At 50.4% G+C, this 19,688-nt stretch overlaps 1 protein-coding gene and 1 long non-coding RNA gene across 2 annotated transcripts in view; both read left to right on the forward strand.

Moving 5' to 3' along the window:
* The first annotated feature begins 5,762 nt into the window (after nucleotides 1–5,762).
* Nucleotides 5,763–10,863, forward strand: LOC103167397. The gene is made up of 2 exons (XR_485135.2): nucleotides 5,763–5,958; nucleotides 9,993–10,863. It is a non-coding gene; the product is annotated as an uncharacterized LOC103167397 (long non-coding RNA).
* A 7,765-nt stretch (nucleotides 10,864–18,628) lies between these two features.
* Nucleotides 18,629–19,688, forward strand: part of CFAP161 (cilia and flagella associated protein 161) — a 32,971-nt gene continuing 31,911 nt past the window's right edge. The window contains exon 1 of the mRNA XM_029066055.2: nucleotides 18,629–18,764. Coding sequence (XP_028921888.2) covers nucleotides 18,630–18,764 — 135 coding nt within the window. The 5' untranslated portion in view covers nucleotide 18,629. The remainder of the gene's footprint in view (nucleotides 18,765–19,688) is intronic.

The following is a 19,688-nucleotide window of genomic DNA, read 5'->3' on the forward strand; positions in this document are numbered from 1 at the left end:
AGCTAACAAGTGACGGAGCCGGAATTAGAACTCAGTTCCTTGAACTCTCAGGATCCAACCTGATTACCTTGCATCTACCCTGGTGATTAGTACAGTGCCTGACACATAGTAAGCGCTTAAATGCAATTAAGAAGCAGCGTGGCTCAGTGGAAAGAGCCCAGGCTTGGGAGTCAGAGGTCATGGGTTCGAATCCCACCTCCGCCACTTGTCAGTTGTGTGACTGTGGGCAAGTCACTTAACTTCTCTGTGCCTCAGTTACCTCATCTGTAAAATGGGGATTAACTGTGAGCCTCGTGTGGGACAACCTGATTACGCTGTATCTATCCCAGTGCTTGCAACAGTGCTCTGTACATAGTAAGTACTTAACAAATACCAACAATATTATTATTATTATTATTATTACTAATAAAAAAACCCAGAAAAAACAGAGCACCTCCAACTCTAGGAGTCTCAAGCTGGACATCCATCTATCCCTAGTAGCTTAAGTGCGGGGCTGCTGAGGCACGATCCGCTGCCCCGATAAGCCTACACCTCTCTGCAAAGCGCTCTGGGAAACCAGTCCCAATTCTGCATTGGGAATTCCCAATTCCCCAGCAACACCCCCCAGCCCCACACCTACTGCAGCCAGAGGGGAAGGGTGAGGTCTTACTGGCTGTCATTTCTGCTCAGTCACATGGGAATTCTTATCTCTTAGAGTGCTCAAAGCCGGGCCTCCGCCAAAGTGGCTGATGCAAAAACACCTTGTCTTCCCAGAGACCTTTGATTTTTCCGAAGTGCCTTTCGCATCAATCTTTTTGTGCAAACATCCCCATTCGGTAGAAGGAGGAAAGTGTTGCTCCATACGGAGTAGAAACATAGAAAATGGAGAAACAGCACGGTGAAGTTGATAGAGCATGGGCCTGGGAGTCAAAAGGTCGTGGGTTTCATTCCTGGCTTCGCCACTTGTCTGCTGTGTGACCTTGGGCAAGCCACCTCACTTCTCCGTGGCTCAGTTACCTCATCTGTAAAATGGGGATTGAGACTGTGAGCCTCACGAGGGACAGGGACTGTGTCCAATCTGATTTGCTTGTATCCACTCCAGCAGTTAGTATAGTGTCTGGCACACAGTTAGCGCTAAAGAAATACCACCATTTCTATTATTTCATCTGTGAAATATGTGAGAAAACTGAGGCAAAAAGAGGTTTAGTGACTTGTCCGAGGTCCTACAGCAAGTCAGTAGCAGAGTTGGCTCTAGAACTTTTCTCCCAGGCCTCTGCCTTAGCTAGTAAATCAAGATTTCCCTCTCTCCTGAGAAAACCTGTCGTTTCTCTGTTGGTTTCAGCCAAAGGGTCCTTTTCCTCCTACTCCACTGAATCAACAGAAAACAGACACCCATGGGGGTGTTATTTGAATAATTCTGTTACTTGTTAAGGACTTACTATGTGCAAAGCACTGTTTTAAACTCTGGGGTAGATACAAGTTAATCAGGTTAGACACATTCCTTGTCCTGCATGGGGCTTACATTCTTAATCCCCATTCTACAGTGAGGTAACTGAGGGCAGAGAAGTTTTGACTTGCCCAAGGTCACGTAGCAGAAATGTAGCAGATTAGAACCCAGGTCCTTCTGACTCTCAGGCTCTTGCTCTAGCCATTAAGCCGCACTGCTTCCCCAGTTTCTATGTTTCTACTCCATACAGAGCACTGTTGCAGGCACTTACTATGAGCAGAGTGCTGTTCTTAGTACTTTCCATTCACATGGCACCATACTAACCACTTTTTATGCATAGATTGCTGTCAGGCAAGCATGGTTGTTCTGCACAGAGTAAACACTCATTATGGGCATGGAGCATGTCTGCTAATTCCAATGTAGTATACTGTCCCAAACCCCTAGTACAGTGCTCTGTACATACTAAATGCTCAATAAATACCATTCATTGATTGAAGTACCATTGATTGATTCTCAGTCGTATTTATTGAGCACTTACTATGTGCAGAGTGCTATATTAAGTGCTTGGAAAAGTACAGTGCAACAATAAACAGACATATTCCCAGTCCACAACGAGCTTACGGTCTAGAGGGGGAGACAGACATTAATATAAATAAATAAATGACATATATAAACACAATTGCTATGGGCTGGGAGGGAGGATGATTAAAGGGAGCAAGTCGGGGAGACACAGAAGAGAGTGGGAGAAGAGGAAGCCAGGGTTTAGTCAAGGAAGGCCCCTTGGACGAGATGTGGCTTCGAACGGGGGGAGAGGGATTTACTGATTGATCGACTGATTATCGTTCATAGGATAGAAATAAAGAGAAGCAGTGTGGCCTAGTGGATAAAGCACGGGCCTTGAAGTCAGAAGACTGGGGTTCTAATCCCGGCTCTGCCTCTTGCCTGCTGTGTGATCTTGGGCCAGTCACTTCACTTCTCTGTGCCTCAGGTTCCTCAACTGCAAAATGGGATTCAGGCACTGTTCTTCCTCCTACTTAGACTGTGAGTCCCATGTGGAAGGGGAACCCTATTCAATCTGATTAACTTGAATCTGACCCAGCACTTAGAAGAATGTTTGACACATAGAAAGCGCTTAACAAATGCCATTAAAAAAATGAAAGACATGGTTCCTGCTCTTTAGGTGCTTCTGCAGTCTAATGGGAGAGGCAAGCAGATACAAAATGCCAAGCCCGCTAAGGAAAACAATTGATAATAATGGTAGCGTTTGTTTAGTGTTCACCATTCATTCATTCAATCGTATTTATTGAGCACTTACTGTGTGCAGAGCACTGTACTAAGCACTTGGAAAGTACAATTCTGCAACAAAGAGAAACAATCCCTGCCCACATCGGGCTCACAGTCTAGAAGGGGGGACAATAATAATAATAATAATGTTGGTATTTGTTAAGCGCTTACTATGTGCCGAGCACTGTTCTAAGCGCTGGGGTAGACATAGGGGAATCAGGTTGTCCCACGTGGGGCTCACAGTCTTAATCCCCATTTTACAGATGAGGGAACTGAGGCACAGAGAAGTTAAGTGACTTGCCCACAGTCACACAGCTGATAAGTGGCAGAGCTGGGATTCGAACTCATGAGCCCTGACTCCAAAGCCCGTGCGTCAAAACAGTTAAACAGGCTTCAATAACATCAGTATAAATAAATAGAATGTGTCTGGACTGCCACAACTGTGTCCAGCCTAATTACCTTGCATCCACCCCAGCATTAGAACAGTGCTTGCCACAGAGTAAGCGCTTGACATACACCACAATTATTATTGTTATTTGTCAAGCACCGTCATAAGTACTGGAGTTTATACAAGATACTGAGATCAGACACAATCCCTGTCCCACATGGGGTGGGAGACCAGGTTTTGAATCTACATTTGGCAGGTAATAATAATGATGATGATGGGATTTTTAAGCGCTTATTATGTGCCAGGCACTGTACTAACTGCTAGGGTGGATACAAGCAAATCAGGTTGGACACATTCCCTGTTCCACTTGGGGCTCACAGCCTCGATCCCCATTTTACAGATGAGGTAACTGAGGCACGGAGAGGTGGAGTGATATGCCCTAGTTCACATAGCAGACAAGTGGCGGAGCCGGGTTTGGAATCCAGGTCCTCTGACTCCCAGACTCTGCTTTTCCACTGCGCCACACTGCTTTCCCTGAAATGGCGTGGGTCCGGGGCTGGATTGGTCAAGTCTGTTTGTGGGGATATTTTTGATTTCATCTCTCCCACTAGAGAAGCAGTGTGGCTCAGTGGAAAGAGCCTGGGCTTGGGAGTCAGAGGTCATGGGTTTGAATCCCAGCTCTGCCACTTGTCAGCTGTGTGACTGTGGGCAAGTCACTTAACTTCTGTGTCTCAGTTACCTCATCTGTAAAATGGGGATTAACTGTGAGCCTCGTGTGGGACAACCTGACTATCCTGTATCTACCCCAGCGCTTAGAACAGTGCTCTGCACATAGTAAGTGCTTAACAAATACCAACATTATTATTATTATCATTATTGATTTTGATTTTTCAGGAACACTCTATTTCTTGCTATCTGTGGGTGCCGTTATAATCCCATTTTTTTCTTTTAAATGGTATTTATTAAGCATTTACTGTGTCAAATACTGTGCTAAGCACTGGGGCAGGTACAAATTAATTAGGTCAGACACAGTCCCTGTCCCGCTTGGAGCTCACAGTCTAAGTAGGAGAGAGAAGAGGTATTTAATCCCCATTTTACAGTTGAGGATACTGAGGTCCAGAAAAGTGAAGTGACCTGCCCAAGGTCATACAATAACAATAATAATAATGATAATATTAATGATAATGGTATCTGTTAAGCACTTGCTAGACTCTGTACTAAGTGCTGGGGTGGATACAAGCAAATTGGGTTGGACACAGTCCCTGTCCTGCATAGGGCTCACAGTCTTATTCCCCATTTTACAGATGAGGTAACTGAGATCCAGAAAAGTGAAGTGACTTGCCCAAGGTCACACAGCAAGCAAGTGGCAGAGTGGGGATTAGAACCCACGCCCTTCTGATTCCCAGACCCGTGCTGTCTCCACTACATCATGCTGCTTCTTCACTGTTACCAGAAAATCATGTTGTGGGAAGGGAATGTGCCTGCCAATTCTTTGTACGGTGCTCTCCCAAGAGCTTAGTACAGTGCTCTGCACATAGTAAGGGGCTCAGTAAATGTAACTGATGGATTGATAGATTTGAAAAAGAAGCCCCCAGTGTCAGTAGCCCAGAGAAAACAACCCCCCCCCACCAAAAGTGTTAATTGTGACACTCCCAATAAATGCCAAGCAGAGGTGTCTGCAATTTATTCATTTATTTCCATTAATGCCTGTCTCCCCCTCTAGACTGAAAGCTTGTTGTGGGCAGGGACTGTGTCTCTTTGTTGTTGTACTCTCCCAAACGTTTAGTACAGTGTTCTGCTCAGAATAAGAGCTCAATAAGTACGACTGACTGACCCCCTTCGGCCACCACCAATTTCTCCCTCTTTCGCCATTACGGCATCATCACAGGCAGATGAGTCCATCAATCAGATCCTGCCCAGGGAACCGAGGAGAGGAACGGGACTGTGACCACCCCTAAAAGCAATCCTCCTAAATATGGGATATGATCGGAGAAGCAGCATGGCACAGGCCTCGGAGACAGGGGACCTGGGTTCTAATTGAGAATCCTCCACCTGTCTGCTAGGTCACCTTGGATGAGTCACTTCACTTCTCTGTGCCTCAGTTCCCCCATCCGTAAAGCGGGAATGAAGGCTGTCAGCCTCATATGGGACACGGGGACTGTGTCCAACCTCATTAGTTGGTATTGTTGCGGACTGTGAGAGTGAGGCCCACGCCAAGATGGCGACAGTGAGGCCAGCCTCAGTGCTAGTGGGGCCCACCCCAAGATGGCGACGGCTAGGCCAGCCTCAGTGCTGGTGAGGTCCACCCCAAGATGGCGACGGTGAGGCCAGCCTCAGTGCCGGTGAGGCCCACCCCAAGATGGCGTCGGCGAGGCCAGCTTCAGGGCTAGTGAGGCCCACCCCAAGATGGCGACGGCGAGGCCAGCCTCAAGCCCGTGTCGTGGGCCCCGCGGCACGTGGATGGCAAGATGGCGCCTCCGTGTCACGTGACCCATTCAAACCTCTTGCGCGCCACTTTTGCCGCGGGCCTGTCGGGTGTCACGTGATCAGGGAAGTGCTTAATGATTGGCTACTGTCCCACGTGCGCCTAGCCCCGATTGGGCGCCCGGCGCCTGCGTGGGGTTCCTAGAAAGGCGGCAGGGGGAGGCCGGAAGTGGCGCGTGGTAGTCAGTCGGACCTCTTTGGGGTCGACGGGCTGCTCGCCATTTTCCTATTTTCCTACTGCTCCGTCCTTTGACCCGTTCTGTCGGAGTCTTTCGTCTCTTCATCGACTAAACCAGCCCTCCCTAAACTTGTCGATAACAATTTTGTCTCCTGAACAGGGAGCCGGTCATGCTGACTGACGAGGGAAGGTGGGGTGGTGAGTTCTCCCCGCTCTGACCAACCTCCATGCTGGGGAAGACTAGTCGACTGATAGGCCCAAACCCCGCTTTTAGGGGAGCCCTGCCCTGCGAGTCATCTGGTGGGGAGGCCCCCACATTTGGGTGAAACGTCAAGGGGTCGGAGGCCCGGGCTGACGCTGGGAAAAACCCCTGCGCCGTTGGAGTTGAAGGGGTCGGGGACCCCCAGGTGTCCTCGTCGGTAGGGCTGCCCGGACCGAATGGGGAATAGTCACCCCGAGCCGATGGCTGCGTCACTCGCATTTTGGAATGGTGGAGATTGGGCTGCCTTCCTCTGAAAAGGGGAATGACCAAGGCTAAATTGCTGTGGTGCTGTAAAGACTGGGAATGTTTAACCGACGAGGAGGGGCTGCGCTTTTGGCCAGAGGGGGGTACGTTTGACCCCTCGGCGTTGGAATCCTTGCGGAAAATAATCGGCTCCGCCCGGATGAATTTTGCTATTGGAAGTGTTGGGCTCTTTTCAGTGAGGGGTTGCCTAAGCCAGATCCTGGGCCCCCGAGCCCACCTCCCACCAACCCCACCCCGATATCGGGTGACCCTCCTGATCCCTTTGGCCCGGGGCCCCCACTCCCGCCTCCACCTTATGTGACAGCCGTGACCCCAGGCGCACCGTCGGCCCCGGCGAATCCCTCGGGTCCCCAACTTCATCCGATCCTCCCGGAAAGGAAAGAGTCCGCTGCGGGACCTGTTTGTCCCGTCGTTCGCCGTCACTCCTCCTGGGAGCCTGCTACTTTGGTCCTCTGGCAATCAGAGTTACAACCGTTTGCTAAGGATCCCCTGGGGACGATTCGAAAAATGACCGCTATTTTCCGGGGTTATTTCCCCACGTGGGGGGAAGTGGAGGAGTTGCTAGCGGTTTTTTTCTCGGGATGAGCGTAGGAACATTCGTGAGCGGATGCATGTCCTAAGTCGGGGGACGAATGGTCACGTGGCTTGGCCCCTTCAAGACCCCCATTGGGATCTGAACAATGCCACCGATTGGGCTCTTCTGGGACAGGCTCGTGATACTCTCCTTGCAGCGGTCACGGAACTAGGGCGCAGACCTCCCGATTGGGGCTATTTCTGGGGAACGGTGCAACGAGAGGGAGAGATCGCGGATGATTTCTTTTCCCGCCTGTCCGAGGTCGGGACCGCCGCGGCTCAGTTAGACCCCACTAGTAAGCGGGATACCCAGACTTTAGTGAGTGCCTTTGTCAGTCAAGGGCGGTACAAGGCTTACTTTGAAAAATTTTGTCCCGGATGGCAGGAGGACTCCCTGGCAAAAATCCAGGCCATTGCCCACCACATAGACTCCATTTCCCCGAGTTCCCGAGCACAAGTCCTGGCACCAGTCGAGACCTTACCCAGGACCGGGGGCCGTAGGCGGCCCCCGGACTCTCGACAGGCTCCCGTATGTTTCGACAGGCTCCCGTATGTTATGGCTGCAGTCACCCAGGACATTTCCGGCGGGATTGCCCCATGCTGCGTCGTGGGAGTCAGCGCCCATCCCTGACTCGCACACCGGCCCTTGGGCCTGCTCCTCCATCGGCCTGTTGTATGCCACCAAGAGCCCTTACCCCTAGGTCTGCCCTGGGCCCAGACTTTGGACCCATCGGACCCTGGGATGACCCTGATTACTGATTCTGTGCCGCCACTCTGCCCCATGTCCCGCCAGATGCCCGCTGATAGACACCTGAGCTTCCCGCTCGGTCTTATGGACTTTTCCCCGGGGAGTGAGGGAGGCCGGGAGGCTACGTGTGGTTGGGGTGAGCGGACGTGAACAAACTGTTCCCCAAACTAACCCCCTTTCTCTTTCCCTCCTTTCGTCACTCCTTCCTTGTTATGCCCTCGGCCCCTGATAATTTTCTGGGAAGGGACTTGCTCTGTAAGTTGGGCGTTTGGGTCCAGTGTAACCCCGCGAGTATTCGTCTTGTGATTTGTCAGCTCCTCGCAAAGCCTGATCCCTCGTATACCTCCGATTATTCGCTAGCTACTGCCCCCTTATTGCCGATGACCCTGATGGATGATTCTTTCTTATCGGCATTGGAAACCATGCCAGCTCACCTGTGGAGCTTGGGCCCAACGGACGTAGGTCTCCTAAAAGACGCCTCTCGTGGGTTGTCCCCCTCTCTTCCACTGACAGGCCCCTTTGTATTCCCTGTATTCGTTGCATTGCAGCTGCCTGTAATATCCTTGACCGCACCCGGGACTTGCTTCTGGGGCACCGGGTCGTCCCACATGCCCCGCACGATGTCGTAGCCCTTCTTCGTTCAAGGGCCACACAGGCATTATCTGCTGCCCTTATGACTCGTTACGAGCTCACCGTGATTGGTAACCCCACTGTTACTGTGGAGCGCTGTGGCGCTCTAAACCCTGCCACCCTACAGGCTTCCGTCTGAGGGCCCACATGATTGTGTCCAGGTCACTTCGACAGTAGCCAGGGCCTAGCCGGACTTAACGGACGTACCTCTACTGGATGCTGGCCTTGAGCTCTTCACATATGGTTCCTCCTACGTGGAGGATGGGGTCCGGTTCTCTGGGGCCGCAGTTGTTACCTCCAACCGGCACCCTCTGGTCAACCGCTTTATCTCCTTCCTATAGCGCTCAGGCTGCCGAATTGGTCGCTCTTACTCGGGTGCTTCTTTTGGCGGTGGGCCGCCGTGTGAATGTCTACACGGACTCTCGCTACGCCTTTGGAGTCTGCCATGCCACCAGAGCCCGTTGGCTAGCCTGTGGTTATGTCACTTTAGCTGGATGGCCTATTGCCCACGGCAACCTCATCACGGGGCTGCTCTGGGCTCTGGCGGAACCTGCTGCAGCAGCCGTCATCCACGTCCAGGCTCACACAGGGTCCCAAGACACTATGAGCCTGAGTAACACCAGGGCGGACCACGCCGCCGGGCGGCTGCTCGGGTTCCTGTCCGACACAAAACGGTAGTGGCTACGCTTGACACAGACGCAACCCTGTTGACTACCACCCTGCCTGTTATCGCTGAGGAGAAGGTCTCGCGGCGGGCCGAGTATGAGGTTACCGAGAGGGATGGGTACTTCTGGGTTCCTGTCGGCCACCCCATCTTCCCCCGTTCAGCCCTGTTCACTGTTTGTCAGCGGATCCATGAGTCTTCCCATTTTGGTGCGGGGGCCTTAGCCGATATGGTCCTCCGTTACTGGTTTGCCCCGGCATTCATCCGGTGGCGCGCCGAGTCACAGAGACATGTCCCATCTGCCGTTCGTTAAATGAGGCCCGCCCTCTGGTTCCACCCCATGCAGGGTGTTCCTGGGTTTATCTCCCCTTTGAGGGGCTCCATATTGATTTTATTACCCTTCCCCAAACAGAGAGCTTCCTCCATGCCCTGGTTATCGTGGAATGCCTGACAGGCTGGGTTGAGGCTTTCCCTGCAAGGGCCTGTACGGCCCTCGTGGTTGCTCGTGCTCTACTCCGTGACATCGTTCTGCGCTTTGGCCCTCCTCTGGTTATCGATTCGGATCAGAGTTCCCGCTTTACCGAGTCTGTCCTTAATTCTGTGTATGACACCCTGGGCCTTGACCGTCGGCATCATATTCCGTACCACCCATAGAGCTTGGGGAAAGTCAATTGTGTGAACTGGGGCCTTAAGTCTCTCCTTGGTAAACTGCATGGAGACACAGCTGCGTTGGCCACAGGTCCTTCCCATAGGTCTGTTTCGTTTACGGTGCCAACCGTCAAAAGCCTTGGGGCTCTCGCCCTACGAGCTCCTCTTTGGACATTCGCCCCCTTCTTATGGGGCGCTTGAACCTTCCCAGGTCACCTTTGTGGGAGGGGAGGCCTCTTTGGTGGAATGTGTGCTTGGTCTACAGTCAGCGCTCCGTGACCTTCGCCGCGTGGCGGTCCTGCAACAGACCACCCCCCTTGGGATGCGCCCTCCACCCTTTCCGCTCTGGGGATTGGGTATGGGTTCGTTGGATGTCCAAGTGGGCCCCCCATCTGCCTCTTGGGAGGGCTCCTTTATGGTTCTCTTAACCACTTTCTCCACAGTTTGTGTTGCCGAGCGCTCGGCGTGGATCCGTCATTCGCAGGTGAAAGTAGCTGTTGTGGACATCCCTGCGGCGACTCCCGGAGGACCCGCGCCATCGCCTCCCGCGCCGACGGCTGCCCCATGTCTTCCCTCAGTGCCTCCGTCCCCGCAGGCCACCCGCGTCCCACCTCTACGGCTTCGTCGGTCCTCATCTGGATGGGCTGTGCTTCCTTGACTGTCCTCCGCTGGTGTCCTCTGGCGTTGCGCTCTGTGTTGTTTCTGCAACTCTCCCCACCAGGACCATATCTTGCTCCTGACTACGAACTCTGAGGAGGGGATGCAGATGTCCGGTCTGACCTAGTCCCTCCGGGCCTTTTCTCCGTGTTTGTCTGCCGGCTGCTTGCCTACCTTCGCCCTGGTACAACCAGAACCCCTGGTGCGTCTCTCGGGGGCCTCTTGGCTCTGGGGACGCAGAGGGGGGACTGTTGCGGACTGTGATAGTGAGGCCAACCCAAAGATGGCCACGGTGAGGCCAGCCTCAAGCCTGTGTCATGTCACCTGTGTCACATAAACGGCAAGATGGCTCCTTCGTGTCACGTGACCCATTCAAACTTCGCTCCATGTGCCACTTTTCAAACGTCGTGCCCATGCCACTTTTGCGCGGGCCGGTCGGGTGTGACGGGAACTGGTTGGATGTCACGTGATCAGGGAAGTGCTTACCGATCCTACATGTGTCCAGCCCCGATTGGGCGCCTTGCGCCAGCGTCATGTTCCGCCATCCCAATAAAGCTGGCAGGGCAGCCTGGGATTGGGGCGCTGCAGTCAGTTGTTACCCCGCCGGGGTGAACAGGCTACTTGCCGCTTTCCTACTGCTCTGTCCTTTGACTCGTTCTCTCGGAGTCTTTCGTCCCTTCATAGATTAAACGAACCCGCCCCCATTTTTGTTGATAAGAGTATGTACCCCAGATCTTGATACAATGTCTGGCACATGGTAGGCTCTTAAATACCATTAAGAAAACAAAGCCATTGACAATACTTTCCAACCTGCTAAGTGGAAAGAGCAGGCATCCTCACCATAGAGTGAAAACAACAAACTTTCATCTAGACTGAGCTCATTGTGGGCAGGGAATGTGTCTGTTGTTATAATGTACTCTCCCAAGTGCTTAGTACAGTGCTTTGCACGCACTAAGCCCTCAATAAATACGATTGAGTGGAAGAATGAATCAAAACCTCACAGTTCCCCGCAGCCATCCACAGGAGGGCAGTGCAATCTCACGTTCTGGGCTTTCTCCGCTCACTTGTCCCTTCTGCCAATAAATAATAATCGTGGTATTCCTTAAGTGCTTACTGTGGGCCAGGCACTGTACTAAGTGATGCGGTGGATCCAAGCAAATGGGGTTGGACATAAGCCCTGCCCACGAGAGGCTCACAGTCTCAATCTCCATTTTACAGATGAGATAACGGAGGCCCGGAAAAGTGCAGTGGCTTGCCTAAGGCCACACAGCAGACAAGTGGCGGAGTCGGGATTAGGACCCATGACCACCTGACTCCCAGGCTTATACTCTATTGGCTATGCCATGCTGATTCAGCACTCTAACCAGATTTCATGCAAACTTTATCATTAAGCTTTATTATTATCAGCTTTGTCATTGAGTGCTTACTCTGCACAGAGCACTGTACCAAGATCTTGAAAGAGTACAATACAACTGAGTTGGTGGACGCTTTCCATGATCAAAGTGAGTTCACAGTCTAGCAGGGATGCTTTGTCTCAGGAACACAGACGGAAGGATTTGCAGACATGTTCTTGTGAAATTTGGAACGGATGTATTGAAGGTCAGATACTCTGAAGTTTCAGTTGCCACGTCATCTCCGTTGCAAATCTCCCTGTCTCCGCCCTCCACTTTAATAAACAGGGAGGTGTAGTGGAAAGATCACAGAGTGAGAGTCGGGGAGACTTGGGTTCTAATTCCAGCTTCACCCTGCTGGCTGTGTGACCTTGGATAAGTCACTTCACTTTGCTTCAGTTTCCTCACCTGTACAATAGGGATTCAATACCTATTCCCCCTGACTTAAATGGTGAGGCCCATATGAGACAGGGACTGTGTCTGTGCTGACTTCATTCATTCATTCATTCATTCATTCATTCATTCATATTTATTGAGTGCTTACTGTGTGCAGAGCACTGCACTAAGTGCTTGGAAAGTACAATTTGGCAACAGAGACAATCCCTACCCAACAACAGGCTCACAGTCTAGAAGGGGGAGAGAGCAAAACAAATAGGCATCACTACCATCAAAATAGATAAATAGAATCATAGATAAATGCATGTCATTAATAAAATGAATAGAGCAATAAATATGTACAAATATATACAAATGCTGTGGGGAGGGGAAGGGAGTAAAGCAGAGGGAGGGAGTAGTGGCAATGGGGAGGGGAGGAGGAGCAGAGGGAAAGGGAGGGCTCAGTCTGGGAAGGCCTCCTGGAGAAGGTGAGCTCTCAGTAGGGCTTTGAAGAGGGGAAGAGAGTTAGTTTGGCAGACATGAGGAGGGAGGACATTCCAGGACAGAGGTAGGATGTGGGCCAGGGGCCGACGGGACAGGCAGGAAGGAGGCACAGCAAGGAGGTTCATTCATTCAATAGTATTTATTGAGTGCTTACTATGTGCAGAGCACTGGACTAAGTGCTTGGAATGTACAATATGGCAATAGAGACAATCCCTGCCCTACGGACGATGGCAGGATAGGAGCGAAAGGGGGACAGTGAGTTGATTGGCATAGGAGTGGAGCATGTGGGGTGGGCAGTAGAAGGAGAGAAGGGAGGTGATGTAGGAGGGGGCAAGGGGTTGGAGAGCTCTGAAGCCCAGAGTGAGGAGTTCTTGTTTCATGCGAAGGTTGATAGGCAACCACTGGAGGTTTTTGAGGAGGGGATTGACATGCCCAGAGCGTTTCTGTAGGAAGATGATCTGGGCAGTGGAATGAAGAATAGACTGGAGCAGGGAGAGACAGGAGGAAGGGAGATCAGAGAAGGGGCTGACACAATAACCCAGTCGGGATATTATGAGAGCTTGTACCAGCATGATAGCTGTTTGGATGGAGAGGAAAGGGCGGAACTTGGCGATATTGTAAAGGTGAGACCGGCAGGTGATAGTGACGGATCGGATGTATGGGGTGAATGAGAGAGCTGAGTCAAGGATGACAACAAGGTTGCCGGGCTTAAGAGATGGGAAGAATGGTTGTACCGTCCACAGTGACAGGGAAGTCAGGGAGAGGACAGGGTTTGGGAGGGAAGATAAGGAGGTCAGTTTTGGTCATGTTGAGTTTTAGGTGGTGGGCAGACATCCAGGTGGAGACGTCCTGGAGGCAGGAAGAGATACGAGCCTGAAGGGAGGGGGAGAGAACAGGGAAGCAGTTGTAGATTTGGGTGCCATCTGCATAGAGATGATAGTTGAAGCCATGGGAACGAATGAGTTCACCAAGGGAGTGAGTGTAAATGGAGAACAGAAGAGGGCCAAGAACTGACCCTTGAGGAACCCCTACAGTTAGTGGATGGGAGGGGGAGGAGGAGCCCTCGAAGAAGAGCGAGAATGAACGGCCAGAGAGATGAGGAGAACTGGGGCCAAGGTGAGATAAGATGTGGAGGAGGAGGGGATGGTCTACAGTGTCAAAGGCAGGTGAGAGGTCAAGGAGGATTAGGATAGAGTAGAAGCCATTGGATTTGGCAAGAAGGAGGTCACGGGTGACCTTTGAGAGAGCAGTCTTGGTAGAGTGGAGGGGACGGAAGCCAGATCGGAGGGCGTCCAGGAGAGAGTTGGAGTTGAGGAATTCAAGGCAGCAAGTGTAGATGACTCGTTCTAGGAGTTTGGAAAGAAAGGATAGGAGGGAGATAGGATGATAAGTGGAAGGGGAAGTGGGGTCGACAGAGGGTTTTTTTAGGATGGGGGAGACATGGGCTTAGCGGCAGAGAAGCGGAGTGTGTGGGGTGGGCTGTAGACGGAGAGAAGGGAGGTGAGGTAGGAGGGGGGAAGGTGATGGGCAGCTTTGAAGCCAATAGTGAGGAGTTTTTGCTTCAAGGGAAGGTTGGTAGGCAACCACTGGAGATCACTGGAGATTTTGGAGGAGGGAGATTTTTGACTTTATTTTATCTACCACACTGCTGAGCACACAATAAACACTTTTTTATGGTAATTTGTTAAACATTTACTGTGTGCCAGGCACTCAGCTAAGTACTGGGATAGATGACAAGCTCATCAGGTTGGACACAGTCCTTTTCCCACGTGGGGCTCCCAGTCTTAAGCCCATTTTACAGATGAGGAAACTGAGGCTTAGAGGAATCAAGTGACTCTCCCAAGGTCACACAGCAGGCAAGTGGCAGCGCCAGAACTAGAATAAGCTCATCCTCTAGACTCTAAGCTCGGTGTGGGCAAGAAATTTATCTGTTTACTGTTCTACTGTACTCTCCCAAGCGCAGTAAGCACAGTAAGCGCTCAATAAATATGATTGAATGAATGAATGAACCCAGGTCCTTCTGACTCCCAGACTCATGCTCTATCCATTAGGCCATGCTGCTTCTCAACACTTAACACTTAAAAATACCACAGTTATTATTATTATCATTGTTCTTCTTCTTAATGATAGTAATAAAAAACCAAACAGGTTATTTTACTTCTGAGATGCAGAGGATGCCAGCCAAAGGTAATAGTTCTAAGGTTTACATATAGTTTCTTTTCGTGCTCAAAAAAGATGCCATTGATGATGAGATTCATTTATGCGTATGAGAGCTAAAGATCAAGGCATTATAGACCCAATAATGTTGGAAAATGCTAAGCTAGAAGCAGCGTGGCCTAGTAGATAGAGGACAGGTCTTGTAGTCTGGTATAGTGGGGCATGGAGTAGAGCATGTCAGAAGGTCATGGGTTCTAATGCCGGCTCTGTCACTTGTCTGTTGTGTAACAGACTCACAAAATCACTTCACTTCTCTTTGCCTCAGTTCCCTCATCTACAAAACGGGGATTGAGACTGTGAACCCCACATGGGACATGGGACTGTGTCCAACCCGATTTCCTTGTACCCACTCCACTGCTTAGTACAGTGCCTGGCACCTAGTAAGTGCTTAATAAATAACATTAAGAAAAAAAATCCAGAGGCATTGAGGAGCCAACCCTTTGCTTGAGGTTTGCCTCCTTTAAATAAAAGGTTTCCTCCCTCCATCAAATAGTTAAGTGTGAAACTGCAAAGGAGGTAATTGGGAGACAATTTGCAATTGCTCTCTTGGGCTAGAAATAGCTGAAGGGGTAGCGATGAAATCACTGTTTCTGAAATTGTGCTGCATTAAATTTTCCTAAATTGTAAAAGAGATATATGAGAAAATCTACTGAGAGCTCACCTCCTCCAAGAGGCCTTCCCAGCCTGAGCTCCTTTTCCCTCTGCTGCCTCTCTGCCCCCCCTTCACCTCCCCTTAGCTAAGCCCCTTTCCCCCCCTTTCCCTCTGCTCCTCCCCATCTCCCTTCCCCTCCCCTCAGCACTGTGCTCATTTGTTTATATTTTTATTACCCTATTCATTTTGTTAATGACATGTACATCCCCTTGATTCTATTTATTGCTATTGTTTTTGTCTGTCTGTCTCCCCCAATTAGACTGTAAGCCCGTCAATGGGCAGGGACTGTCTCTATCTGTTGCCGAATTGTACATTCCAAGCGCTTAGTACAGTGCTCTGCACATAGTAAGTGCTCAATAAATACTACTGAATGAATGAAAATCAAATACAAACTACACCTGGCCCAGTGGAAAGAACCTGGGCGTCAGAGTACCTAGGTTCTAATCCCAACTCCACCATCTGTCTGCTGTGTGGCCTCGGGCAGATCACTTGACTCTTTTGTGCCTAAATCGCCTCATGAGTAAAATGGGGATTAAGACGGTGAGCCCCCTGTGGCCCACCCCAATTTGCTTTTAACCACCCCAGCGTTTAGTACACTGTCTGGCACCCAGAAAGCGCTTAACATAGAGCAGACTAATAATCATTACTAGTATTATTATTATCGTCGTTATTATTATTTTCCAGCCTGCTGAGCGGAAGGAGAGTAAAAGCAACGAATTTCAATGCAAACCTGGGAGTTCCTAGGTCCGTCCACAAGGGGGCGGTGCAACCTCTCAAACTGGGCTTTCCCCGCTCCTTTGTCCTTTCTGCTGATTCAGCTTTCCTACCCGTATCCACCCAAGCCTCTTTCATTCATTCACTCATTCATTCACTCATTCATCCACTCATTCATCCACTCATTCATTCATTCCATCCCATTTATTGAGCGCTCACTATGTGCAGAGTACAATACAACAGAATAAGCAGACATGTTCCCTGCCCATAACACTGTCTAAGGAGAACAGAGCACAGAAAAGTGAAGTGACTTCTCCAAGGTCATACTGCAAGCAATTGTCGGAGCAGGGATTAAAACCCAGGTCCTCTGACTCCCAGGCCCGTGCTCTTTCCACTTACAGCATACTCTCCAGAGTGCTTAATACAGTGCTCTGCACACACCAAATGCTCAAGAAATATGATTGATTGATTAGGCCATGCTGCTGCTCATGCTGCTACTGGATGGAAGGATCCATCCATGTGGCCTAGTGGAGAGAGCACAGGCTTGGGGGGTCAGAAGGACCTGAGTTCTAGACCTGACTCAGCCACTTGTCTGCTGTGTGACCTTGTGCAAGTCACTTCACTTCTCTGGGCCACAGTGACCTCATCTTTAAAATGGGGATTAAGATTGTGATCCCTATGTGAGTCATGGACTGTGTCCAACCTGAATAGCCTGTATCTCTGAGGCACAGAGAAGTGTCTAGAGCATGGTCTTGGGAGTCAGAGGTCATGGGTTCTAATGCAGGCTCCTCCTCCTGTTAGCTGTGTCACTTTGGGCACGTCACTTAACTTCTCTGTGCCTTGCCTCAGTTGCCTCATCTGTAAAATGGGGATTAAGACTGTGAGCCCCACATAGGACAACCTGGTCACCTTATATCCTCCCCAGTGCTTAAAACAGTGCTTTGCACATAGTAAGCCCTTAACAAATGCCATTATTATTATTATTATTATCTACCATAGCGCTTAGTGCACTATCTGGCACAGAGTAAGCACTTTGTATTCTTCCAAGCGCTTAAAACAATGCTCTAGACACTATAAGTGCTCAATAAATACCACTGATTAATTGATTGATTGCTTAACAAATATTCATTCATTATTTCAATTGTATTTATTCATTCATTCAGTTGTATTTACTGAACACTTATTGTGTGCACAGCACTGTATTGAGCTCTTGGAAAAGTACAATACAATAATAAACTGAGACAGTCCCTGCCCACGACAAGCTCACAGTCTAAATGGGGGGAGACAGGCATTAATACAAATAAATTATGAATCCGTACATAAATGCCATGGGGCTGGGAGTGGCGGGGGAGAGCTAAGGGAGCAAGTCAGGGCGACGCAGAAGGGAGTGGGAGATGAGGAAAAGTGGGGCTTAGTCTATGAAGGCCTCTTGGAGATGAGCCTTCAATAAGGCTTTGAAGGGGAGAAGAGTCATTGTCTGGAGGATTTGAGGAGGCAGGGCGTTCCAGGCCAGAGGCAGGACGTGGGCCAGGTGTCAGCGGTGAGACAGGCGAGATCGAGGCGCAGTGAGAAGGTTAGCACCAGAAGAGCGAAGTTTGAGGGCTGGGTTATAGTAGGAGAGAAGTTAGTGCTTACTGTGTGCAGGCCACTGAACTAAGCTCGCGGGAGGCTACAATGTAACGATAAACGAACACGTTTCCTGCCCACAAAGAGCACAACAACAACAGCAGAAACCATGCACGGGCCAGAGACCGTTAGCCCCAAGTGGGACAGAGACAGTGTTCAATCTGGTTTGCTTGTATCCACCCCACCACTTAGTACAGTGCTGGACACATGATAAGTGCTTAACAAACACCACGGCACTCAACAGATACCAAGCAACGTGGCCTAGTGGATAGAGTACCTGCCTGGGAGTCAGAAGGTCATGGGGTCTAATCCCAGCTCCGCCACTTGTCTGTGGTGTGACCTTGGGTAAGTCACTTCACTTCTCTGCGTTTCAGTTTACTCATCGGGAAAATGGGGATGAGGAGTACGACCCCCATGTGGGACAGTGACTGTGTCCAACCCGACTACCTTATATCTGCCCAGCGCCTAGAACAAGCACATTGTAAGCGCTTAACAAACATTATTTATTATTATTATCATTATTGGTTTTGGTCTCGCTCGCTGTGGGGAGGCTGTGTCCTTGTACCTTGAGTTTCACTTCTAATTAGAGTAATCGTAGACCGTAAATTCGTTATGGGCGGGGAGCGCGTCTGCTAATCCTGTTGTACTCTCCCACTCGCTTAGTACAGTGCTGTGCACATAGTAAGTGCTTAGTAAGTGCCACAGACTGACTGATTGACTGATGATGGTAATTATTATTCTTAACGATCATTATGTATCAACAGCGATATCACCAGGTGTTTCTTAATTTATAATGACCATTAACAATGATGATATTATTATTAATAATAGCAAGGGGAGCCGCCCCGGCCCCGCCCCTCTGTTACCCTGGCAGCCTATCGAGAGGAGGAGCGCCCCCCAGGCCGGGGACGGGATCCGGCCAATCAGCGGGCTGCCCGGTTGCCATGGCGACGGGGACGCTTGGCGCCGCACCAGGCGCATCCCTCGCACGACGCGGTGGGAAAGTCGCCATGGCGCTGGGCAGCTACGGACCCGGGGTGCGGATCGGAAACTGGAACGAGGACATCTGTCTGGAGGAGGTACCGAGAGACCCCCCCACTCCAACGGGGACAGACACTCCAATCCCACAGACGACGCTTCTTCCTCCCCTTCAGAGCCTTATGGAAGGCCCATCTCCTCCAGGAGGCCTTCCCTGACTAAGCCCCCCTTTCCTCTCCTCCCACTCCCTTCTGTGTCACCCTGATTTGCTCCCTTTCTTCATGATAATAATTTGGTATTCGGTAAGCGCTTACTATGTGCCAAGCACCGTTCGAAGCACTGGGTAGGTACAAGGTAAACAGGTTGTCGCACGTGGGGCTCACAGTTTTAATCCCCATTTTCCGGATGAGGAAACTGAGACAGAGAGAAGTTAAGTGACTTGCCCAAAGTCACACAGCTGACAAGTGGCGGAGTCGGGATTAGAACCCACAACCTCTGACTCCCAAGCCCGGGCTTTTTCCACTGAGCCACGCTGTTCATCACCCCCTTCCAGCTCCCCAGCACCCATGTCAGCATCTGTCATTTATTCATTCCTATTAATGTCTTTCCGACTCGACTGTACCTACCCCAGCGCTTACTACGGTGCCTGGCACATGGTAAGCGTTTAGCAAATACCTTAATTATTATTCTCTCCCACCTCTACACTGTAAACACTTTGCGAGCAGGGATTGTATCTGTTGTATTGTCCTCTCCCAAGCGCTTAGTACATTGGTCTGCACCCAGGAAGTGCTCAATGAATACCATTAAATGAATGAATGGATGAATAATAATGTTGGTATTTGTTAAGCGCTTTACTATGTGCCGAGCATTGTTCTAAGCGCTGGGGTAGACATAGGGGAATCAGGTTGTCCCACGTGGGGCTCACAGTCTTAATCCCCATTTTACAGATGAGGGAACTGAGGCACAGAGAAGTGAAGTGACTTGCCCACAGTCACACAGCCGACAAGTGGCAGAGCTGGGATTCG

The sequence above is a fragment of the Ornithorhynchus anatinus genome, chromosome 5, assembly GCF_004115215.2.
Source record: "Ornithorhynchus anatinus isolate Pmale09 chromosome 5, mOrnAna1.pri.v4, whole genome shotgun sequence".
Taxonomy (NCBI): Eukaryota; Metazoa; Chordata; class Mammalia; order Monotremata; family Ornithorhynchidae; genus Ornithorhynchus; species Ornithorhynchus anatinus.